The 18,628-nt window shown below is 36.8% G+C and overlaps 2 protein-coding genes across 2 annotated transcripts; one reads left to right on the top strand and one right to left on the bottom strand.

Annotated features, from left to right (window-relative positions):
• Positions 1 to 508: 508 nt before the first annotated feature.
• On the bottom strand, positions 509 to 10,669 carry mrpl38 (mitochondrial ribosomal protein L38). The gene is made up of 9 exons (XM_084435059.1): positions 10,551 to 10,669; positions 9,914 to 10,099; positions 8,919 to 9,050; positions 7,762 to 7,964; positions 7,612 to 7,684; positions 4,965 to 5,010; positions 4,654 to 4,812; positions 2,646 to 2,782; positions 509 to 722 (listed from the first exon to the last, which is right to left on the bottom strand). The coding sequence occupies exons 1-9, from the start codon at positions 10,636 to 10,638 to the stop codon at positions 586 to 588; spliced, it is 1,161 nt and encodes a 386-aa protein (XP_084291185.1). The 5' UTR covers positions 10,639 to 10,669; the 3' UTR covers positions 509 to 585.
• Positions 10,670 to 10,725: 56 nt separating this feature from the next.
• Positions 10,726 to 18,628, top strand: trim65 (tripartite motif containing 65). Its single transcript, XM_084435058.1, has 7 exons — positions 10,726 to 10,827; positions 11,995 to 12,420; positions 12,748 to 12,843; positions 14,148 to 14,378; positions 15,504 to 15,672; positions 16,514 to 16,603; positions 16,970 to 18,628. The coding sequence occupies exons 2-7, from the start codon at positions 12,007 to 12,009 to the stop codon at positions 17,512 to 17,514; spliced, it is 1,545 nt and encodes a 514-aa protein (XP_084291184.1). The 5' UTR covers positions 10,726 to 10,827; positions 11,995 to 12,006; the 3' UTR covers positions 17,515 to 18,628.

Genomic DNA, 18,628 nt, shown 5'->3' with positions numbered 1-18,628 from the left:
ATTAATAAAAATGTACTGAAAGAATGAATGAGGTGTTTAAACACCGCCTCCCCTTTAAAAAAGGGGAGGAGACCGATAGAAACTCTGGGTTTACCGAAGAAAACCTGCTCCCGACCAGGTTAGGTTCACAGAGTAAGTTACCATGGTAACTGACTCTGAGTATAAGTTACCTCTCTTTCTGAAACAGACTTGACTTACTCTGCTTTCTCAGGTTTAACATACCTCCCATTCTGAAACAGAAAACTCAGAGTTTCCCTCATTTCAGGGTTAACATACTCAGAGTTTTCACTTAACCTCCTTTCTGAAACAGGCCCCTGGTTATATCTCTTAAGCCTAGTAGTGAATGTTTTGTTAGCAGTAGGATAATCACTCTCTCTCTTTTTTTAGATCGTATCGGATGTGTCCTATGACAGTGTAAACAGGAAAAAAAACGCATGCATTCGAAAAAAAAAAAGAATATCAATTTTGATTTCATGGTGACTTTAAAGGAAGATCACAACACAATGGATGACATATTTAGTTTATTACAAACGAAAAAACCCTGCTGTTTCAGTTGAACAGTGAACATGATCCATGCATATGTGTTTAATAAATCCCATATGTGTGTTGTGCTCCATCTCTGTAGCGGTCCAGGTATCTGAGAGGCTGTCCGTGAGGGTATTTCTTTTGAGGTGGGTGATACACCGGAGGTCTATTGTACTCAAACACCGGCTCTCTCATATCTGTGGAAATACATCAAGCACAACATGAGATAATCTGTTGTTACAAGCCAACACTCACGAGTCATGACCCTGCTCTTAAAACAGATTTAGGAACGGATGTTATCACTGGATCACAAACCACATGTGTTGCCAAGATTCGCTGGAGAAAAAGGCAACCTGGGGCCAGCTGCATAAACTTAGCTACTATGTTAAAGTCCCCCTGTGGTGAAATCAAGTTTCAAGTTTGGTCTATTTATATAGCACCATAAAACAGCAGCATCTGACCCATGTGCTTTACAACATCAGGTAAAATAATATGCAGCAAAAGTTTAAACACATTTTGCTTCAATCTAAGCGAAAGCAGAAAAAAATAAATAATAAAACACTAATTTCACAAATAAAATCAGAGACTATTTTCAAACTAAGAAAATCGTAGTTAGATTTTTTTTTGGCAGCAGTAAGATCTAACATCACCCTGGTCAGTTACCATATAGATATCGTTTAAAACCTATAATAAAGCAGACTCAGTACTGTGAAATGTTCTGTAAAAAAAAAAAAATCAAGCTTTTAATGTTGTTTATATGTCTATGTGGTGTTTTTAATATGCTTTAAGACAAACCATGTGTAAATTCATAAGTCAACATCATTGCTGAGTATTTTCTCCTTAAAACTGCAGTGAACCAAAGACAGTCTCAAAAACACGGTGTGAAATCGCTGGTGTTTCTGACGTCACAAACTACCTTGTACCCAATCAGATCAACGTGTGATCGTCAACGAGTGGATCTCTGAGCTGAGTGAGTGAGTGGAGGCGGGGCTCATTTGCATATTCATAGAACCGTGTATACTACATGAGGCAAGAGTGTAGAGTTACATTCAAGATATTTTAAGGCATGAAGACATTTTTTTTTTCAAGAAAAACTAAAAAAAACGCTTAAATGTGTAATTTTGACGATCAAAGATGAGTTTTGAGGGATACAATTAAGATTGTGTCTTAAGAACTATTTTGACCAACTAGCAGTAAAACTGAATAAAGTTTCTGAATAAAATTAGACTGGTTCTAACTTTTTTAATTCTGTTACATAAAAAGGCAGATCAGTCTCGAAGAAGAAAATTAGATGACTAACTTTTTAAAGGGTAACTCTCGCCAAATTGCAACCTAGGCTATTTTTGTTAATCTACCCGAGTCAAACATTCGTGTAAAAGCATAATTAGAATGGAAACGCCACTTTTAAGATTGACCGTATTTTCGTTTTCGGTCAAAATGCCTTTTGAATGGGAGTGCATGGGGCACTACAGTGTTAGCATCAACATCGCTATATTTAATTAAAACACTAAAGGAGGCTCGCTTTTTCACCGTTAGTGTTTCCGGTGGCTGGAATTTTGTCAGTCAAAAGTAGTCGATCTCCGAATGCAACGTAATGAACTGAGCTTTCCATCTTTACTCTCCTCATGTTACGTTGCATTCGGAGATCGACTACTTTTGACTGACAAAATTCCAGCCACCGGAAACACTAACTGATAAAGCGAGTCGTACAAAACCTTTCTTTTTAGTAAACTCTGTGTACACAAACAATGTTGTCAATGATGGAGTTCATGTGTAGAGCACCTGGTGATACAGTACTTCGTTTCCACTCTAGTTATGCTTTTACACGAATGTTTGACTCGGGTAGATTATAGGGGAGATAGGTTGCAATTTGGCAAAGTTTCTACCGGTTGCATCCACAACAGCTTAAAGATGCTGAATAAAATGACTCCAGATGACAGACAGACAAAAAAAAACAAAAAAAACATCATCACACATTAAATAAAGATATCAGTCATTGGTTTTGTCTTACAACAGTGCAACTCTGTACACGTGATAAACATTGTTTTGAGACATGGCAAAAATAGTAGACTAACTAGATTGTCCAGAAAATCTGCTCTTCAATGCAACAATTTACTTACTTAAGAACTCATGAAAGATCTGGGTCACAGATTGATCCCATTGGCACTGGAAAAATGCAAGACCGGCTGGCGTAATAAGATCCTGATGTTTCCTATAGAAGTCCAGCGTTCGGAAAGTCCGTTGCTTCAGACAGTAGCTATGAACATGACAGAGAGACAGAATATATATTTCTGCAAATGCTGAATATAACTTTGGAAATCACCCTGCTTTTTACTTATTTCTTTTTTTAAATCCTATGTGAGTTGAAGGGTCTTTCCGTGGGGTTTCTAAGCAGTTAAAAATAAGTTCATAAACAGTTCATAATAATTCATTCTCATTTTGAAATGTAATGATTGCTTTTCTGAAATGATGTATTTCGCAAGACAAATACAAACTCCATAGGACAGTGCTTTCGAAACGAGATCAATTGAAATGCAACAACTAGTTTGTGGGAGGAAATTCGAGAAGTATTGGGTGAAGAACCTTTCAAGAACATGTCCAGGTCAAATTTCACCCACAAAAATCACAAGAAATTAATAAAATGTTACTTAAAGTTACACATTTAAATGTTGTTAATGAACAAAAAAAAGTCAATACCTCATCAATCCTTCTTCCAAAACTTGTTTTTGTCTTACCCTGCTTCACTATGGTAACTAAGCATTTATATTTTAGACCCGTCGGGATGGTTTTTCCGGGAAATTGAGCACATCTAATATATATTGTGAAGGCTCATCATTACGGTTGTCGTAGCACAGTGCTGGAATTCATTTTCAAGGAAGTACCGTGTCTATTAATAGGTAAATATAAACTAAACTAAACTGGTTATATCACATAATAGTGAATGTTTTGTTAGCAGTAGGATAATCACTCTCTCTTTTTTTTTTTGTTATGAGAAAGACACATATTTATCAGTCACGCAAAGCCAAAAAAATATGGAGCGAATTATGTGCCATAATTAAACAAACAAATCCAGCATTTTGCAAACAAACTCGATCTACTTTCGCAAAGGAAAACGCGACTCGCAAACCAACAGAAAGCAATGTGCAAGTACAAAGGTCAGTTTGAGTGAAAATGCAGTGGAGTAACAAATATGTATTGTGTTTTACAAATATAAATAAATGAGCCAAGATAATACTTCACAAATAAATACAAACCATCCTGCAAATTGCATGTAACCTTTGAACAAATACCAAATCTAGTGCATACAAATGCATATCTGTCTGTTATGATTGTGTGACACTTGGCTTTTTATGAGATCTCTCGGCTCGATTTTCTCACAAATGTGTCCAGGCAGATTTTCTCACAAATGCAGTTGAGCAACTTCCTCTTCTAAAACAGTACTTGGCGCTAAACTAGGGGATTAATTTAGCACTAGTCTCCCAGGAGAAGCACTGATTTGAACCTTGCCTTTGCCTACAGCTGAGGAAAATTACCGGTGAACGGGTGTATTTCTGTCTTAATTTATCTATAATTAACCTTTTTGAGGTTTTCTTTTGCAAAATGTTTGTTTGCGAGTCGAGTTTTCCTTTGCGAAGCAGATCGAGTTTGTTTGCAAAATGCTGGATTTGTTTGTTTAATTATGGCACATAATTCGCTCCATAAAAAAAACACAAACCAAACAGGGCCGTACCCACCGTTGAGGTCCATGCATGAAATAAATATATTAGAAAATGTAATATTTTGCAGTTTGTTTAGTAGTTAAGGCAATTTCGTGATTTTAGACATCATAAAATAACCAGCCATGAGACTCCCGGATTTACGTGGGTCATACTTTTAAGGTTGGAAAATATGAGAATCCGTAAAAAAACATCCCTGAAAAACAGTCATGCAGAGCCGAAGCACAACTAAAAGAACGTGTATTTTTGTTATGAAAACACTGTAATAGGCAAAATGCTTTTAATGGTCAGTTTTCTCAATGCAAAATATAATTTTGTATTTTCTTTTAATAATAGGGTGGAAAATGACCCGGAATTGTTTTTCATGAGACGTATAAATCAGTGTCTAGACTCTGAGAGTAACACTACCCACCACGGCGAGGGCCGGAGATCAGCGCTGAAATCAACCGGACCGTCTTGTTTTAACAGGATGAAGGCGTATCTGTGAAACCCAGTTCCTCTGGCAGGAAATGGGCTGATGTAATGGCAGACCTCTTCTCCTGACGTCACAGCATTTCCAGGGATATTCCCACTGTAATGTTTAACAGATTAAAACTGACATAACCATTATCCGTTGTCTCAAACAATTAGGTCTTCAGTACTGGGCTTTCCAACCGGGGCCGGATGAGACTGAGGTCAGACAATGCGGTCATGAATTTTGGCATTTAATACAGGTGTACTCACACTAGCCAATGAAGATACTCCTGCTCAGCATCCAGGAGGTGTTCATCTGCACAAACACACACTGCTTACTTCACTGTATCTCCATCTAGTGGAGGAACTTGAGAACGTAAAACTGCATTCTACTAACTGTGAACTAAAGTGACATTTCTGCAGGTCAACTGACCAAAAAAGCATTTAACATCTCGAAAAAAAGAATAATGATGACAATTTATGAATAAAACCCCCCTCCAAATATCATTTAAAACTATATAATGAAAATGTATATAAAATAATATATATATATATATATATATATATATATATATATATATATATATATATATATAATAATATACTGTATATATTACAATATATATTAATTATTTTTTTATATTCATTATATATATTCTAGTTCAAAAGTTTGGGGCCAGTATGTTTTTTTTTTTTTTAAGAAATATGTTTATTCAGCAATGCTTTTTTTTTTTTTTACTTTCTATTCATCAATGAGTCCTGAAAAAAATGACTTTTTTTTTTTTTTGGGAGCAGCAAATCATGATTTAAGTGATTTCTGAAGGATCATGTGACACTGAAGACTGGAGTAATGATGCTGAACATTCAGCTTTGATCACAGGAATAAATTACAGTTTAAAATATATTCAAACAGAAAACTTTATAAATAAATGCAATATATATATATATATATGGATATGCACTTTAAAAACTGCATTTAACCCTTAAACAGGCAAGAGTAGAAAATGATAAGCAAAAAATAATTTCATGTAATTTTTTATATCATCTGGACTTAAGTAAAACATATCCAAAAGAATTTTTTAAATATTTGATATATTTTGGATTTTATGAGTTGTGACTCCCGGGTCACGTTGCCTGATTAGGGTAAGTCATTAATCTGTTAACTGTTACTGGCCCACTTGCCACTGCATTTTTAAAACAATTATATCCTATACTTCTTCTGATCTAATGTTGACAAATTATATATCATTCAAAAGTTTACGAACTCAAGTTTCAGCCTGTGAAAACTGTTTTGAAATCGGATATAAAAAAATGGTACTTTAACCCCTTAACTGTCACCCCCTTTTTGAGAATGGACATTAAAATGCACTATTCTAACTTAAATGGTTGTAATTGGAGAATGCTTTTGGGTATAGACCTAAGTTTGGTGAAAGCACTTAAAAAAAATTAAATATGAAAAAGTTATGGAAGTTTAAATTTACAGTAAATCAAATATACTGTACTTAATATTCTTTTATATAAAATATCTATTTTACAAAATATTGTTTACTCTAAAATTGATATAAAATCAAAGCCATATATCTAACCAAGTTGTGTTCCAAATTTGAAGTTGATATCACAAAACTTGAAGTTCCCATGAGATTTTGTTTAGGCGTAATACCAAAAACAGCCACCGGGTGACATACATTGCATTGAATTTAATTGTATGCATTCTGCAGTAACAAACTAATACATTTCTGGCCAAATATCACTTCTGTCACAAAATATCGAACCTTGAGACTCTCGAGACAATATTTTGTCAATATTAGAAAAGGTTTTGATCATAAATTATGAAACATGATTAAGCCCAAAAGAGGTGGAGCCAGAGAAAAAAATTTAGAGTACCGTTTCTATGGTAACATAACATCCAATTTCGAAACGGTTTTCACAGGATGAATTCTGAGTTTGTAAACTTTCAAATGATACCTAATTTATAACTGCTAAAATATGTGATGTAATAAAAAAGGCGATAAAAAAGATAATATTGTATTTTAGAGGATAATATATATATATATATATATATATATTTATTATACTTTTTAGAGGATAATATTATTTTATCATTTTTTATTGACAAATACTAGTTTATATGTTTTATTATGCACTTTCAATTCAATTATTAAAAGTGTGTGCATCGACTTTTTGTGACAAACGCCAGAACTCCTGTTATGATGTAGATTTTTTGAGGTGCACTCTTGTCATAAATTCATCTATTACTGTTCCTACATAATTTGTAACAAAAAACAGTGCTAGAATATCTATTTAGGAGTCTTAGACCTTTCCAACGATATATAGTTTGTCATTATTAGATTAGGATTTAATTGTAATATAGTGAATTAAAAACTCAAAATACAAAGATGGTCAAAATTAGGGGTTAATCCCTTTTTTATACCCTAAACAGGCAACGTGACTCAGGAGTCACATATATTTCAAAACGTGCTAAATAACAACATGAACAACATATTAATTCATTTTCTTCTTCAGCACCTTAAGACAATGTTCACAATTAATATTAGCAGTATTATTATTATTTTTTCAGAAGATAAGTAAGTTTAATATATATTTACTTTCCTCAAAATCTGAATGTCCTGCACCACCGGCAGCCATGTTGGATTTAGGTCAGGCTGACTAATTTATTACACAAAAATTGAAGCAAATCATGTGACCAGCATACTCAAGACAGACCAGGCTGTGATAAATGACAAAAGGATTTCATTAAGAAATCATTCTTATGCCCCCAAAAAGACAATAAAAACTATGTGACTCGTGAGTCGCGTTGCCTGTTTTAGGGTTAAAAATGTCTGACTGAAAATACAGAAAATGCACTACAGATATCATTAGATCAAAATATGAATTTGATGTGAATAATTGGATGTACCTGGGCTGGTCAACAACAGCGTCCAGAGTGAATTCTCTTCTGCTTCGAAGCGTATCCGAGGTGCTTGTGCCGCCTGTGGATTTCACACAAACAGTGGAAATCAAAGCCTGTTTCCTACATGTCAGGCTTTCACGTGTTCTGAAGCCTCACCTGACTCGGCGTTAAGTGATTCCCAAAACGCACGACTGCATCGCTGTCATCTCCGTAAGCCACATGCAGCATGACCCGCGGAAGAAAATACGCCATGGGAAAGAGGTCCTGGTAGATTCGGTAGTGTTCGGCGAGCCTCTGGATGTGGAACGGCCCGTTTGTCTTCTCCCATTGCGTCTTTACTCTGTCCAGGGAAATGCGAACTGGAAGCCATAAAATAAGAAAAGTCCTACTGCTGATTAATATAATGTAATGTCTAGACAGGAAGCCTTTGCAGTTTCCATACCACTAAACATTTTATTTTCACACTTAAAAGAAAAAACTAAATTATCATCACTAATATTTTTTTAATTGTGACATTGTTTTCTCATTAATGCAAAAACGTTACATTTGTAATGTACAAATGCAAGTATACATAATGATCGTATTTGTTGTACTGGATTTAATTATTTATTTTTAAATGGAAAATGTTGGAAAATTTCATTGTTTTGGATATTTTTATCAGTTTCTTTTGATTTCTGATGCACCAAAAAGATTATTAAATGACATAACCCTGACATAACACCAAACATATGGTGACTGCGTGTGACCTGGACCGCATCAGTGAATGGTGAGATATTGTACTAAATAAAATTATCCTGTCAGAAGAATTGCGCGATAACTTCATTATTTATTTTTCCATCTGAATCATTTTTATTTATTTATTTATTTATATTTTTAAAACAGGAAAAGATTAAGGACAATCGGGCCTGGCTCAGTATAAAACTGATTTTCAGCAGGTTCCTGCTCTGCAGAACATAAAAACCACATACACAACAAAGCTCACACACTACTAGACAGCTAGAGACAACAACAGACACACAAACCAAGATATTGGGCAGCAGGAGGGGCTATAGAGCCCTCTCAATGGTCACAGATATATCATATCAGTGATCTTTTGTGGGGTTTTACGCATGCGCAGTAAAGCTGAATTTAGCGTCTTCAGGCGTTTTTCAAAAGTTTCTCATCCACACTGAAACGTCCGAAAACGCCTGAAAACGCTAGTGCGGACGGAGAGCGTTTATAAACGAAAACGCCGTTTTCAAATGTATCCGGATAAATGTAGACGTAGCCTCAGAGATCAATCATAATGATGCATTGATGCTTGGGTCACTCACATGTTCGTAGTCGATTTTCTCTTTCAATCTCTGGGCTCTTTTTGTTCTCCTGCATGATCTTCTTCCTCTCCTTCACCTCTGTCTTCCTGGAGGGACGCTGATACGGGAGGCCGATGTTGACCGGCGCAACGGCTGTTCACAAAAAACAAATCAAAACCACATGACAGGTGAATGTTCACTGACAGCCAAAGCAGAAATCAATGCTGTCACCCAAACAAACCCACACGAATGCATCTAGATTTGATATTATGGGTTATGTCAGTGTTTTAATATGGATTTAAAGGGGTGGTTGATTATGATTTCACTAATTTAACTTTAGTTAGTGTGTAATGTTGCTGTTTGAGCATAAACAACATCTGCAAAGTTACAACGAGTTCAAAGCAAAGTTGAGATATTTTCTTATAAAGAAATTGCTTTTTAAGGACTGCAACAAACGGCTGGTAGGGACTACACGACATTCCTCCCGGGTTAGTGACATCACTAACCCTAAAATTTACATAAACCCCGCCCCCGGAACACGATTTATAGATTATCATGACAGAATATGCTAATCAATGACTAGAAGATAACTACACATAAGCTACATAAATTCATCAACTAACCATTAAAAAATGTTGTCTACATGTTGTCACTTCTTCTTGAGTCTCTCCATCTTAGTCTGACTTTGGTTTGAATATAAAAGGCTAAAAGTTTTTGAAATTTCCAGTGCATGTGTGTGTGTGAGGTAAAAGGACACAAGCTGTTGAAGCTCCGCCCTCTGTGCTGGGAGCAGCAGCTCATTTGCATTTAAAGAGAAAGACACAAAACGGTGCGTTTTTGCTCACACTCAAAAAGTGACAAATTTAACATGCTATATAAAAATATCTGTGGGGTATTTTGAGCTAAAACTTCACATACACACTCTGGGGACATCAGAGATTTATTTTACATCTTGTGAAAAGGGCATTAAACCCCCCGTTTAATGGGTGTGTATTCATATCTCAGTGATGACTTGCCTCCTTTGGTCTCCTCCTCTCTGTATTGCCTGTAGGTCTTCCACCAAACGTCTCTCCGGTCGGCCTCCTCCGCTGCTCTCACATAGCGAGTGTAACTGCGATATTTCTCCAGAGAGTCCAGCTGGGTCCCGTCGATGTCCTCATTGGGCATCGGACCCAGAGGAGGGGACCAGTGACACAGAACAGCTACAGAAGACCCAATAGAGGATTTATTAGTAGTATTATAAAAAGTAAGAAAATGTTGTAATGTAAAAAATGCAATAATAATAATAAACACAACAATTATAAAAAGATTTGTAATAGAAATATTATAAAAACAACAATAATAGTAAATATTATAAATGTTATATAGTAATAATAATTAACTTTCATTTAGAGCATATCTCAAACAAGCAGTAACTCATTGTCCTTCCGAAAGGGCAGAAAGGTTAGAATGAAAATACAGACTAATCAATAAGTAGACATACAAAATCAATACATATTGACCATGTATTGTACATATCAAGGTGTAAAATGTACGTTACATGTAAAGGTCATTCAGACCAGCAGACACACACACACACGCACAGCAGCCGCACTGCTGATTAATTAACTCATTAACTGCACATTTGCACAAATATCCTCCAGCACCCCTCACCGGTGGACCGAAGACCCCTCGCATGAGGCTTCAGGCTCACATCACCCGCCGCCCGCAGGAGAACACACGCCGCTCCGCGCAGCGCCATGATGGACCGCTCCAGCAGAGACGCACAGAGAGAGACGTCAACACACAGAAACGTGACGTAACGTGCGTACTCGTCATCGCGTCTGTGCGCTCCTGCATATGGAAGGCGACGAGATTCGCTTATGAGAAAGTCAGCGCGCGCAGGAATCGGGATTTTACGTTTCTTCACATCTGATGAGTAAACAATCCTGTGAGTTTTATGAAAAAGGGGTTTGTCGATTGATAAATAGATGTTAAATAGATGAATAGATGTTAATTAGTGGTGATGAAGGAGCAGGTGAAGTTTGTTTATTTACTGTGTCTCGACGTTTCCAGCACATCAATTCACCTAACAATTAATACTGACTATAATTCACGAGTCAAATGTGTTTTATTCAGTTATACATTATATATAGCAGTTATACTTCAACATGAACACTGATATAGGTGCTCAAATTCATCTATCTATCTATCTATCTATCTATCTATCTATCTATCTATCTATCTATCTATCTATCTATCTATCTATTGTCTGTCCTTCTATCTATCTATCTTTCTATCTATCTATCTATCTATCTATTGTCTGTTTGTCTGTCCATCTATCTATATCTATCTATCTATCTATCTATCTATCTATCTATCTATCTATCTATCTATATCTATCGTCTGTTTGTCTGTCCTATCTATCTATCTATCTATCTATCTATCTATCTATCTATCTATCTATCTATCTATCTATCTATTGTCTTTTTGTCTGTCCTTCTATCTATCTATCTATCTATCTATCTATCTATTGTCTGTCCTTCTATCTATCTATTGTCTGTTTGTCTGTCCTTCTATCTATCTATCTATTGTCTATCTGTCTGTCCATCTATCTATCTATCTATCTATCTATCTATCTATCTATCTATCTATCTATCTATCTATCTATCTATCTATCTATCTATTGTCTGTCTGTCTGTCTGTCTGTCCTCCTATCTATCTATCTATCTATCTATTGTCTTTTTGTCTGTCCTTCTATCTATCTATCTATCTATCTATCTATCTATCTATCTATTGTCTGTCCTTCTATCTATCTATCTATTGTCTGTTTGTCTGTCCTTCTATCTATCTATCTATTGTCTATCTGTCTGTCCATCTATCTATCTATCTATCTATCTATCTATTGTCTGTCTGTCTGTCCTCCTATCTATCTATCTATCTATCTATCTATCTATCTATCTATCTATCTATCTATCTATCTATCTATCTATCTATCTATCTGTCTGTCTGTCTGTCTGTCTGTCTGTCTGTCTGTCTGTCTCTGATCTTCTGTGACAACATGAACCAAGAGTGATTCTCTGCAGTCTTTAACATTGTTTATTTGATACTTTTTCAGGCTTCCAGGTTTATGATGGAGGATCACATGCAGTGCACAATCTGCTTAGATTCGTTTAAATTCCCCGTGACCATCCCGTGCGGTCACACTTTCTGCAAGGTCTGCATCTCCAAATTCTGGGAGGCCAAGGACAAAGACTTCCACTGCCCCGTTTGCAACAAAACCTTCGACACGAGGCCTCAGCTGAATCGCAACGTGTCTCTGTCGGTGCTATCGGAGGTGGCCGCCACACACAGTCCAGCGAAGAGAGATCCGTGCACAGGAGCCTCGGTCCACACGGAGCCGGAGCAGATCTGTGAGCGGCACCAGAAGCCTCTGGTCATCTACTGCAGGAACGACAGCATGTGTGTTTGCTATGAGTGCACTGTGATCGAGTGTAAGGGACATGATGTGATTCTGGTGGAAGATGAACGGAAGAATAGAGAGGTACAAACACACACTACCAGGATGTTTAAATACCGTATAATTTAAATAGTATATCATGCATTACAATAATGAGAATTTGGGGTGAAACTAATTCACTAATAATTTGGAAATATCACAATGCTATGTTTTCATTAAAATATGTTTTTTATTCCTTTCTTTAATTCTAGAGTGCAATACTTTGATCTTCAGGTTTTGTGAGATTCAGTCTGTTGTCCATTTTAAATATTTGTTGTTGCTGACCGTTTTAAGAATTTGCATGGTAATGTTTGTACCTTGTTGTATATGAGACAACATTAATATTTTTGACATTTTTCTTTTGGTATGCAGGCAGGATTAAAGAAAAAGAGTGCGGAAATCAAGAAACTCCAGGAAGCCACTGAGAGGAACCGTCTGGAGCTCATGGAGAACATGGAGAAAGCCAAGGCAAGGCATCTCCATCTTCATTAGAGACTTTATCCAACAATGAAAATGTACTCATTCTCATATCGTTCCAAAACCAGATGATGGTGACCATTCAAAATAAGGTTGCATTCGTTAACTACATAAATTAACATGATCTAACAATGAAAAAGACTTCTAAGGATTTAATAATCTTAGTTGATTACTAATACATAATTAAAACCAAAATTTGTGTCTGTTAATATTATTTAATGCACCTAACAAGCTATATATAATTCAGAATACATAATAATATAACTTGACATTTGTATTTTTATGAACTAGCGCTTACAAAGATTTTATAAATACTGTAAAAATGTATTGCTCATTGTTAGTTAATGCAGTAATTAATGTTATCTAACGGGACCTTATTGTAACGTGTTAGAAAGACGTTTCTTCCATGGATAACAACAGGAGATGTTTTGAAGAATCACACTTTTTCATTTAATGAAAGCAAGCAGTGACCAAGAGCTGTCGTGCTTAAATGAGGACTAAAAAGCAACATAAAATGACCATAAAGTGGCCTATGAAGTCAATATTTGACAAAAATCTTTCATTCTGATAAGATTAATGGTCTGGCGTCGACTAATGAAAATCGGCCAGCTCGAGGGGCGGCACCAAACAAGCATTTGAAAATCTCACTGCACGCAATTGGATAACACTACGACCAATCACAACAATAAACCCCAGCTACCAGCGGAGCTAACTGGTAGATTAGACTCTTACCGCATCCGGTCGGCAAAACAGCAAAAACGTCCTTCTTGCAAAGGCAGGATTCGAGCGGCGTCTTCTGTTCCTCTTTTAGATAAAAAGCCAAGTCTAACTCGATCACTGTAGCGGCCAAAGCCGTTTCAAACAACTGGTGTTCATCCATAGCCATCTTGCAATGTTTACTAATGACTTCGACATCACAGCGCTGTCGTCATCTGTTTAGCTCTCCTCTGGCCCGCCTATATCAGATAACCCGATGTGATTGGTGCAGCTCAGATCGAGGGGCATATTTACTGAGCATCATTACTCGACACCAGAGTAACTCGCTGAGCAAATTCAACTTGTGCTCTCGCGAGAACTCTGGATTACCAGGGTATCATTCTGCCACAATTCACATATATCTTACTCACAGTTTTGCATTTTAAACGCATGCAAGGACATGTAAGACTCGATACTTTTCGGCATGATGAAATTAAATATTTGAGAATGAATGCCCAAAAATACACATTAATATATAGGCGAATAGGCGTAGATGAAGGATGCAGTGATATAATGTTGTTCTCCCTCTACTCTATCAGGTCTCACTCCAGCAGACGTCTCAGTGGGTGGACAGCAAGTTCTCACAGCTGATAAAGGTGTTGGCAGAGAAGCAGGAAGTGACACAGCTGTTTGTGGAGCAGCAGCAGGAAGTGACCGTGATGCAGGCTGAGGATAGGCTGGCTGCGCTGGAGGAGAGAACCATGCAGCTCGTAGCCCTTCAGGAGGAGATCAGCAGCCTGTGTTCGCTCCCCTCATGCCAGCTCATCAAGGTTACAGCATTCTTATTTTATGAATGAGAGACGTGACTCACAAAATAAAATAAATAATACATTAATAATTAATAATTATAATAAATGGCCCCATTTGCTTTTCTATTGATGCTACTAAAGGTCATTTGGTTGTGGAAAATATTATTATTTATTTATTTATTGTTGTTTTATGAATTATTTTACAAAATTGTTGTTTTTTTAAGTTGTGTGTATATATATATATATATATATATATATATATTATTATTTATTGGGTCACACTTTAGATTAGGGTCCAATTCTCACTATTAACTACGACTTATGCCTTAATAAACTCATAACTACAGCTTATTAATAGTTAGTAAGGTAGTTGTTAAGGTTAGGTATTGGGTAGGATTAAGGGATGTAGAATATGGTCATGCAGAATAAGGCATTAATATGTGCTTAATAAGTACTAATAAACAGACGATATCCTAGTAATATGCATGCTAATAAGCAACTAGTTAATAATAGTGAGAATTGCACCATAAACTAAAGTGTTACCATTTATTCTTAATGGTTAAAGGGATATTTCACTGCTGGAAAGATGAATGTGCATTTAAATTGGGTCATTTATGTAGTAGGAATGTGAAATTATTTTAGAAGTTGGTGCCTTCTAGACTCAGAAAAGCCAGAAAATGTCTTTTTGGCGCATGTGGATGAAAGACTACAACTCCCAGAATGCACTTGTGAGGACACTCCCAAGCCACGCCTACCGTTACAGAGGGCAGTATCGGGAGAAATGATACAGCTAGGCTACTAGTGACTCGAAACTGAAAAGACGGCGTTTTATCGTGAGATCCCCCTATGGGCGGGTTGAACACATGCGGGACGAGCTCCTCCTACTGGCTGGAGTCTCTGGCCTCTGGATAAAAAAGCCTCCGATGATGACGCTAAATGATGATTTTTGTGTCATCAGAGTTTTTTTTCCCAGACACACAATACAGAAATCTCTCGTCTCAGGGGGACATGAGGGAGGGAAGCACGGTCATTCGAAAATACTACCGGGTTTCTACTGATACAAAGCTCAATGCTAATCGGTGAAGTATCCCTTTAATGGGTGTACGTCACATGTTTGTTTATGTCGCTGTTTGTGTGCTCATGCAGGACTCCAGGTTCATAGAGGTCCCACGCTTCAGTGACGTTCCTGTGGATGTGCATGTGTGCGCACAGGAGAAGCTGACCCCCGTCACAGATGTCCTGTCCCGCGTGTCTAAGCTGGTGTGTGAGGATCTGGAGAGAGCCACACAGGTGTCCGGAGGACCGGAGAAAGAGGGTGAGTCAGGATCACACTGACCGCTTGATGCATGTTACACAGAAATGGCTAACATCTGATTGGTTGGTACTTTGCAACTTTCACAAGTCGAGGAACACAGATTTGATTTATTGTCAGCCAGTGAACAAAGTCGTATTTACAAGCTATCAGTGGATTTGCCAAAGTTAGCCAGGTTAGTAGCATCACATTTTTCAAAGATATTCAGAGTTTAGTTTGAGGTGCTTAGTAGCAAGTGAACTAGAAGCAGAACTGTATATTTTATAATCTTACCAAAACATGTATTTCACAATATTTTTACACTTTTGGTTAATAATGCTATGTATCACAATACATACACTTTAAAAGAAAATTTCATGATAAAAAAACTACAAAAAAGAATTGTCCTTATGACAATTTTAAGTAATGGTAGACCTATTACTTATTTGATTAATTAATTTATTAAAACTGTCATGAACATATAAATGTACTGTTTAAAGCATGATTTAAAAAAAAAAAATTCTATGTAATATATAATCCAATATCGGATAAAACTACATGTAAATGGAACATAAACACACACACACAAAATATTTTTTTCAATTTGGTTGATATCTCAATGTACACATTTTTATGGAGACTGAAAAATACTGAAACATTTGTGTAAAATACTGAAAAAAATTAATGTTCTTTGTGAGAATTTCCAAAGTAATGCTACAATTTTGATATTTTTTTAAATATATATTTACATTTATTTAACCAGTCATGAACATTGCAATGACACAGTTGTATAAATAAGTGATTATTTAAAAAATAATGTTAGCTTAAAATGATCAGCATTGCTTTTTCTTTGTCTTTCTCGTAGGCTCTCCTCAAGATAAGAGGCCAGTTCTGGCTGTTGTTCCCAGTCCTGCAACTCCATCATATCCAGCAGAGAGGGAGGGGCTAAACGCATGTACGCTCATATCATATCATATCATATCATATCACACGTATGACAGTACAGTGTGGAAAAGTCACATATATTATTGTCTCATTCATCATATATAGTCTTGTTTATATTCTCATATAAACAAGTATTCATTACTTCAATGAGCTCATTGTATCTGCATTAAATTACAACATTGTTTAAATTAATACATTTTTAGCTAACTGTGATTTTGTATATGTACATTTCTGAAATACATAACTTAGTCACGTCGGATAACAGGACACTCTAAATTGTAATGTGGACTAAATGTTGTAAGTGATGTGTATTGTGAAAAGCGCTATACAAATAGACGCGAATTGAATGTATTGCAATTCTTCTCTCCCCCCCCAGACCGCTGCAACCTGACCTTTGACCCTCGTACCGCCAACGCTCACTTACGCCTTTCCCAGAGCAACAGGAGGGCGGAGCATCTGAGCTCTGGGCCCCGCCCCGTCCCGGCCGACGAGTCCCGCTTCGACCACACCTGGCAGGTGTTGTGTTTCCAGAGCTTCACTCGCGGACAGCATTACTGGGAGCTGGAGGTGTCCAAACCGTGGGCCTACGTGGGCGTGACGTACCCGAACATACCGCGCAAAGAGAAGGGCAAACGCTGCATGGTGGGGATGAACGAGCTGTCGTGGAGCCTCCAGCTGGACGAGCGGCAGCTGAGCGCGTGGCACGCCGGCTGCAAGGAGTCCGTCGCGGGACAGCTGCAGTTAAACGCTCAGCCGCTGCGCATCGGCATGCTTCTGGACTACGAGGCCGGTACGCTGACCTACTACGGCGAGGGACAGGTCCGGCTGCACGCCTTCCACTGCGCGTTCACACAAGCCCTGCTCCCGGCCTGCTGGATCGGGGAGGGCGTCACTGTTACGCTCTGTGAACCGAGAGCCTGAACGTTTGTACGCCGGTTTGTCCCCAGCAGGATTGGTCCTGAGGAAATAGATGCATCCCTACTGTAGCCGGACCTGAGACGTGTGGCCTTCCTTCACCATCATTTACTCCTCGTGTTTTTGAGCTGTGATGAGATTTGATGAGCTCAGGGTTTACTCTGGGATGGTGCTGTTAAAGCTCTGTTGATCTGTGGAGAGTTACACTTCACGCAAGTACGTGAACACAGATGCTTTTATCTGCACTGGCTTGATGTGTCAGTCATAAGTTATGATATTTCCTAAAAAATAACAGTTGTGTATATATATATATATGTATATGTGTGTCAAATTGATTTATCGCTATTAATTACATTTAACATAAAAGTTTGTGTTTACAAAATATATGTGTGTGTATATTTATATATACCATATATGTGTACATATACATATGTACATATATACACACACACACATATATATATATATATATATATATATACGTATGTATATGTGGGTATAAATGTATATGTGTGTATATACAGTATATATATACACACACACAGACATATAAAATACACACATATTATGTGTTAACAAACTTTTATGTTAGATTTGACAGCACTAATATATATATATATTCCTCATAGTCATGTATACATCATGTATACATATATATTATAACAATATATACATATGCATATGCTCAATATACAACACCGGTCAGAGGTTTGGAATAATCAATATTTTGTTTTTGTTTTAGAACTGCATTTATTTAATCAAAAATACCAAACAGTATTATTGTGAAATATTAAACAATTTAAAACAACTGTTTTCTGTTTGCATATACAGTACTTCATACTCATACTCACATACAGGATCATGTGACACTGAAGACTGGAGTAATGAGGCTGAATAAAATTCAGCTTTGATCACAGGAATCAATTACATTTTAAAAGATAATACAATAGAATAAAGTTCTTTTAAATTGTAATAATATTTCACAGTGTTACTGTAAATCTGCTGACATCTGTGTTCGCGTACTTCGTAAGGTGTGTTTCTAAGGCATATTCTTACTCGTGGCCAAATTATGGAACTTTTAAGAAGTTGAGTTTGCATTTAAGGGCCAGATGTGCACTTT

This window comes from Rutilus rutilus (genome assembly GCF_951802725.1).
Source record: "Rutilus rutilus genome assembly, chromosome: 16".
Classification (NCBI taxonomy): domain Eukaryota; kingdom Metazoa; phylum Chordata; class Actinopteri; order Cypriniformes; family Leuciscidae; genus Rutilus; species Rutilus rutilus.
Note: the sequence above shows the minus strand (reverse complement) of the source record. Positions and strands in the feature narration are given on the sequence as shown.